We start from the raw sequence: 7,661 nt of genomic DNA on the forward strand, positions 1-7,661 counted from the left end.
GCGTGAACCTGGGAAGCAGAGCTTGCAGTGAGCAGCGATCACGCCATTGCACTCCAGCCTAGGCGACTGAGTGAGACTCCATCTCAAAAAAAAAACCAAAAAAAAACAAAAAAAAAAACTGACCAGGCTGGGCAACACAGCAAAATCCTGTTTCTACCAAAATTTTTAAACATCAGCCAGGAGTGCTGTCTAGTCCTAGTTACTCGGGAGTCTGAGTCAGGAGGATCACTTGAACCCAGGAGTTCAGTTACAGTGAGCTGTGATCATGTCACTGCACTGTAGCCTGGGTGACAGAGTAAGATTCTGTCTCAAAAAACAAAAAAAGAGAGAAAAAGAGAGGGAGAGAAAGTAAAAGTAGTAACACAGAGAAGACCCAAAATATTAGGAATATAATCCAAAATGACATGGGCTGGGTGCAGTGTCTGTAATCCCAGCACTTTAGGAGGCCAAGGTGAGCAGACTGCTTGAGCCCAGGAGTTAGAGACCTGCCTGGGCAACATAGAGAGATCCCATTTCTACTAAAAATACAAAAAATCAGCTGGATGTGGTGGTGCATGCCTGTTGTCCCAGCTAATCAGGAGGCCGAGGCATGGAGAATCACTTGAGCCTAGAGGTTGAGGATGTAATGAACTATGATCACCACTGTACTCCAGCCTGGGTGACACACTGAGACTCTGTCTCAAAAAATAAAAATTAAATTAAAATAATATATAAAATAATAATATCATACTTAACCTATCCAGATGACAATTTTTTTTTTTGGAGACAGGGTCTTGATCTGTTGCCCACGCTCAAGTACAGCGACACAATCTCAGCTCACTGCAACCTCTACCTCCCGGGTTCAAGCAATTCTCCTGCCTCAACTTTCCCAGTAGCTGGGATTAAAAGTGCCCAGCACCATGCCCAGTGAATTTTTGCATTTTTAGTAGAGAGGGGTTTCACCACGTTGGCCAGGCTTGTCTCAAACTCCTGACTTCAGGTGACCCGCCTGCCTTGGCCTCCCAAAGTACTGGGATTATAGGCATGAGCAACCACACCTAGTCCAGAAGACAATTTTTAAAAAAGATATACTTGGCCGGGTAGACTGGCTCACGTCTGTAATCCAAGCACTTTGGGAGGCCGAGGTGGGCGATCACCTGGGGTCAGGAGTTTGAGACCAGCCCAGCCAGATGGCGAAACCTTGTCTCTAATAAAAATACAAAAATTAGCCGGCAGTGGTGGCGTGCGCCTGTAATCCCACCTACTCCAAAGGCTGAGGCAGGAGAATCACTTGAACACAGGAGGCAGAGGTTGCAGTGAGCCGAGAGCCGAGACTGCATCATTGCACTTGAGCCTGGGCGACAGAGTGAGACTCCTTCTCAAAATTAAAAAAAAAAAAGATATACTCAATGTTGGGGATGATACACTCAGATGGATACCCACTGGACATACTATTTTTCTTAAAAGGAATCTGACATTAAACATGAAAATCCATTTGACATAACTCTTACATCAAAAATGCTATACAACGAAAATAAATCATAATGCAAAGATTTATGCAGAGAGATACTCAAGGCATTGCTATTATGTTTTTTGGAGTTTTTTTTGAGACAGAGTTTTGCTCTTGTCACTCAGGCTGGAGTGCAATGGCGTGATCTCCACTCACTGCAACCTCCGCCTACCGGGTTCAAATGATTCTCCTGTCTCAGCTTCCCAAGCAGGTGAAGATTACAGGTGCTCGCCACCATGCCCAGCTAAATATTGTATTTCTAGTAGAGATGGGGGTTTCACCATTTTGGCCAGGCTGGTCTCGAACTCCCGACCTCAGGTGATCAACCCAACTCAGCCTCCCAAAGTGTTGGGATTACAGGGGTGAGTCACTGCACCTGGCCTATTATTTTTTTTTCATTGAAAATTGGCAACTAATTGCTCAACAGGGACTGGTAAATTTGGGTTCATGTTTATGCACAGCCATTAAAATGTGTTAATGATATGAGAAATTGCTTATGACAACACTAAAAAACCTTTATAATAACTGCTTATTATACAACACTAAATAATCTTTGATCTTAGCTTTGTTAAAACAAATACAGTAGATATGGCATAAAGTACTAAAAGCAGGGCTTTCAAAGTACTAAAAGCAGGGCTGAGTGTGGTGGCTCACTCTTGTAATCCCGGCTCTTTGGCAGGCTGAAGCAGATGACTGCCTGAGGTCGGGAGTTCGAGACCAGCCTGGTCAACATGGTGAAACCTGGTCTCTACTAAAATTATAAAAATTAGCTGGGAGTAGTGGCACGCACCTGTAATCCCAGCTACCCGGGAGGCTGAGGCAGGAGAATTCCTTGAACCTGGGAAGTGGAGGTTGTAGTAAGCCAAGATAGAGCCAAGGCACTCCAGCCTGGGTGAGAGAGTGAAACTCTTGTCTCAAAAAAAAATAAAAATAAAAATAACTAAAAGCAAATATACCAAAATGTATTAATACTTCAGTGGTTTTCCATGGATGGTAGCATATACGGAGAAAATAGGAGATAAACTACTACCATCTTCTTTTTCTTCTTCTATGTTTTCCGTTTTTCCACCAAAGGCATACATGCATAATATCCATTCATTCACTTATTATTTTATAATTAAAAAAAAAAAAACACACACACACAGACACGAGGCCAGGCATGGTAGCTCACTCCTGTAATCCCAGCACTTTGGGGGGCCAAGGTGGGCGGATCACCTGAGGTCAGGAGTTGAGACCAGCTTGACCAACATAGCGAAACCCCCTCTCCACTAAATATACAAAAATAAGCCCGGCATGAAGGCGCATGCCTGTAATCCCTGCTACTTGGGGACTGAGGCACAAGAATCACTTAAACCCGAGAGGCAGAGGTTGCAGTGAGCCAACATTGCACGACTGCAATCCAGCCTGGGTGACACTGCGAGACTCTGTCTGACAATGAACAGATAAATAAGAAAGAAAGAAAAAAAAAAAGAAGGGCAAAGATTGAACCAGTCTACCCTGTAAAAATGTGATTCTTTGCTGGTACCTTTATCCTTCTTGAAATCCAGTGCATCTTGTTTATCTGTGACAATTTCCTTCATGTTAACAACACTTCGATGGATTAACTGACGAAGAATTTTGATTTCACGAATGGCTGTGATTGGGAAGCCCTCTTTCTCATTGTCTAGTCTCACCTTCTTCAGAGCCACTAGTTCTCCTGCCGAAACAAATGTAAACTGTTATTATCAATGAGCATTTTTGGCCACTATTGTGAACCAGCAATATATGCCCTTGCTCTGGAAGACAAACTTAGTGCTTACTTTAATGCTTACACACAAGATACTTATACACCTTTAAAAAGTAAACTCTAGGCCGGGCGCAGTGGCTCACACCTGTAATCCCAACACTTTCGGAGGCCGAGGTGGGTGGATCACCTGAGGTCAGGAATTCGAGACCAGCCTAGCCAACATGGTGAAACCCCGTCTCTACTAAAATACAAAAATTAGCCGGGCATGGTGGTGGACGCCTGTAATCCCAGCTACTCGGGAGGCTGAGACAGGAGAATCGCTTGAACGCAGGAGGTGGAGGTTGCAGTGACCCGAGATCGCATCATTGCACTCCACCCTGGGTGACAGAGTGAGACTCCTCAATAAAAAAACAAAAAACGAAATTCTATATTCCCTTTCTTGGTTTTAATTTTATCTTAAGATATGGAATTTTTTTTTTTTTTTGGAGACAGTCTTGCTCTGTCACCCAGGCTGCAGTGCAGTGGCGTGACCTCCGCTCACTGCAACCTCCGCCTCCTAGGTTCAAGTGATTCTCCTGCCTCTGCCTCCTGAGTAGCTGGGACTACAGGCGTGTGGCACCATGCCCGGCTAATTTTTTCTATTTTTAGTAGACACGGGGGTTTCACCATGTTAGCCAGGATGGTCTCAATCTCCTGACCTTGTGATCTGCCCACCTGGCCTCCCAAAGTGCTGAAATTACAGGCATGAGTCACCGCACCCAGCTGGAGAGTTTTAAAAATTATAATTATAGTATTCTTTTGGAAACCTTTGATCTACTCAATGAACTTTTGGAGACAAAATTAGAACTAAAAATTTGGCCAGGCATGGTGGCTCACGCCTGTAATCCCAGCACTTAGGGAGGCTGAGGTGGGTGGATCATTTCAGGTTAAGAGTTTGAGACCAGACTGGAGTTCGAGACCACCTGGCCAACATGGTAAAACCCCATCTCTACTAAAAATACAGAAATTAGCTGGGCTTGGTGGCATGTGCCTATAATGTCAGCTACTCAGGAGGCTGATGCAGGGGTATCACTTGAACCCAGGAGGCGGAGCCTGCAGTGAGCAGAGACTGACCCACTGCACTCCAGCCTGGATGACAGTGCAAGACTCCATATCAAAAAATAAAAATAAAACAAGGCCCAGTGCTCACACCTATAATCCCAGCACTTTGGGAGGCCAAGGCAGACAGACTGCTTGAGATCAGGAGTTCAAGACCAGCCTGGATGACACAGTGACACCTTGTCTCTACTAAAAAAAAACAAAAATTAGTCAGGTGTGGTTGCGCACGGTCTGTAATCCCAGTTACTCAGGAAGCTGAGGCAGGAGAATGGTGTGAACCCGGGAGGCGGAGCTTGCAGTGAGATCACATCACTGCACTCCAGCCTGGGGGACAGATCAAGACTCCGCTTCAAAAAAAAAAAAAGAAAAACACCTCAGAATTTACTTTTGCTAAATCTACTTAAGATATTAGGAATGCTAAATTGTTAACATTCTGACATCTAAAATTTTGTGCCAATATTTACCTGTGTCTTTGTCCTTGGCTTTATATACTTGGCCATAGGTTCCTTCTCCAATAATCCCAATAATGTCAAATTTGTCCACACAGCGTTTCCCCCAGTCGCTTTCTGTTTGTCTTCTTTCTCCATAACGAGGACAACAAATTCTAAAAAGGAAAAACAACAAAACAGTTATTTAAGAAAATGAAGTTGGCCTGGCGCAGAGGCTCACGCCTGTAATCTCAGCACTTTGGGAAACTGAGGCAGGCGGATCACGAGGTCAGGAGATCGAGACCACCCTGGCTAACACGGTGAAACCCCGTTTCTACTGAATATACAAAAAATTAGCCAGGCGTGGTGGCGGGTGCCTGTAGTCCCAGCTACTCAGGAGGCTGAGGCAGGAGAATTGATTGAACCTAGGAGACAGAGGTGACAGTGAGCCAAGGTCATGTCATTGCACTCCAGCCTGGGTGACACAGCGAGACTCTGACTCCAAAAAAAAAAAAAGAAAATGAAATCTAGTCAAAGAAAAAGGATTCTTTTATGATGATTTCACTAACTCCTGTATCTTTTTTTTTTTATTTGAGACGGAGTCTCGCTCTGCCACGAGCTGAATTTAAAAAGCTTTTATTCTTCCTTAGTACTCTACAGGCAGGCGCCACAACGCCCAGCTAATTTTTGTATTTTCAGTAGAGATGGGGCTTCACCATGTTGGCCAAGATGGTCTCGATCTCTTGACCCTATGATCCGCCCACCTCAGTCTCCCAAAGTGCTGGGATTACAAGCATGAGCCATTGCACCCAGCCACTCCTGTATCTTTTATACATTTTTTACTAAAAAGTCAGAAATTAAACGATATGAAATATATAAAGATGCAATCGGCCACGGTGGTGGGCGCTTGTAGTCCCAGCTACCCGGGAGGCAGAGGCAGAAGAATCACTTGAACCTGGGAAGCAGAGGTTGCAGTGGGCGGAGTTTGCGCCACTGCACTCCTGGGCAACAGAGATTGCGCCACTGCACTCCTGGGCAATAGCCTGGGCAACAGAGTGAGACTCTCTCTCAAAAATAAATAAATAAATAAATAAAAACCTAACATAAAATACATAAACAAGCCGGGCTCGGTGGCTCCTGCCTGTAATCCCAGTACTTGAGCAGACTGAGGCAGGTGGATCACGAGGTCAGAAGTTCAAGACCAGTCTGACCAAGAAGGTGAAACCCGTCTCCACTAAAAATACAAAAATTATCCAGCCGTGGTGGTGTACACCTGTACTCCCAGCTACTCTGAGGCAGGAGAATCGCCTGAATCCAGGAGGCAGAGGATACAGTGAGCAAGATCGCACCACTGCACTCCAGCCTGGGTGACAGAGTGAGACTCTGTCTCAACAACAACAACAACAAAAATACACAGTCTCTCACAGTGGCTAAGGCACAAGGCTATAGCTTTAGGAAGACATAAGCTGAAATAACAGATTTGTTGCTTACTTTCTCACCTCTCTCAGGTATGGCTTCAACTATAAAATGGGAAATTAATCGCTACATGCTAAGGCTACTATGAAAATATAAGGCTGGACACGGCGGCTCATGCCTGTAATCCCAGCACTTTGGGAGGCCAAGGCGGTGGATCACTCCCTAGGTCAGGAGTTCGAGACCAGCCTGGCCAACATGGTGAAACCCCCAACTCTACTAAAAATACAAAAATGAGCCTGGTGTGGTGGCGTGTGCCCATAATCCCAGCTACTCAGGAGGCTGAGGCAGGAGAATCGCTTGAACCAGGGAGGCGGAGGTTGAGATGAGCAGAGATAGCACCACTGCACCCCAGCCTGGGCAACAAAGAACACAACTCCGTCTCAAAAATATATATATATATATATATGAAACTATGACAATAATACGTGCTTAGTAAGTAACTATTTTTATTATTAAGAGAGAAATGCTAACAATCAGAAGATTAGACCCAGATTATACTCTATTTATGGCATGACAATTTATATGCTTTCAGGAAAAAAAATCCCACATCTATTAATTTTTCATTAATGTGTACATGATTGACACATGTGAATTTAAAAAGCTTTTATTCTTCCTTAGTACTCTAAATATTATGAATAAAAAAGACATAATGACATAAATGTTCATAGTATATCTGGATTTGGGAATGTTCTGTTGTTCTGAAAACATACTTGGGTATCTGAGGGCACAGATGAATGACCTGGGTCTCCAAGGAAGGCTTTTTGTCCATTAAAATAAAATAAAAGGTATACTTTGGGACCAAACTTCTATGATCTTACTGGTGTGGGTTATAGAAGAAACATAAGATGGTTAGTTCAAAAGGAAGGGAGAAAACTATCGTGAAAGATAGATTCCTTCAAAAACTCACTTTGGTCTCTTTTTATATGGTTGCTGAGGTGGTGTGATTGCCTTTGGTTCTGGAGAGTCTGGGGGAGACAGATCTCCACCAGGGAGCTCTGGAGGGAGAGGGAGGTCTGTGAGCAGGTGACGTGTCCTCTGTTCCTTCTCTTTCTTCACAGGTTTTGAAGGGAGAGTTTCTTTTGGACTAAACAATAAAGGGGAAGAGATGACAAAATTACAATAAAAGATATGCAAATAAAAATTTTCAAAGATCATAATGCCTGGTTACTAAAAGATTACATCTCATTTTTAAGGAAAAACACCTGTAAAATAACATTAAAAAATATAATTTATCATAACTAACGATACTTTTTTTTTTTTTTTGGGACAGTGTATCACTGTCACCCAGGCTGGAATGCAGTGGTGTGGTATTGGCTCACTACAACCTCTGCTTCCTGGGTTCAAGCGATTCTCCTACCTCAGCTTCCCAAGTAGCTGGGATTACAGGTGTGTGCCACCACGCCCAACTAATTTTTGTATTTTTAGTAGAGATGGGGTTTCACCA

At 43.8% G+C, this 7,661-nt stretch overlaps 1 protein-coding gene across 1 annotated transcript in view; it reads right to left on the bottom strand.

The window, feature by feature from the left end:
• Positions 1 to 7,661, bottom strand: part of CDK12 (cyclin-dependent kinase 12) — a 104,870-nt gene that overhangs the window by 46,033 nt on the left and 51,176 nt on the right. The window contains exons 3-5 of the mRNA XM_011929955.1: positions 7,125 to 7,301; positions 4,778 to 4,917; positions 3,015 to 3,185 (exon numbers count right to left, since the gene is read on the bottom strand). Coding sequence (XP_011785345.1) covers positions 3,015 to 3,185; positions 4,778 to 4,917; positions 7,125 to 7,301 — 488 coding nt within the window. The remainder of the gene's footprint in view (positions 1 to 3,014; positions 3,186 to 4,777; positions 4,918 to 7,124; positions 7,302 to 7,661) is intronic.

This window comes from Colobus angolensis, unplaced genomic scaffold, assembly GCF_000951035.1.
Source record: "Colobus angolensis palliatus isolate OR3802 unplaced genomic scaffold, Cang.pa_1.0 Scaffold83, whole genome shotgun sequence".
NCBI classification, from domain to species: Eukaryota; Metazoa; Chordata; class Mammalia; order Primates; family Cercopithecidae; genus Colobus; species Colobus angolensis.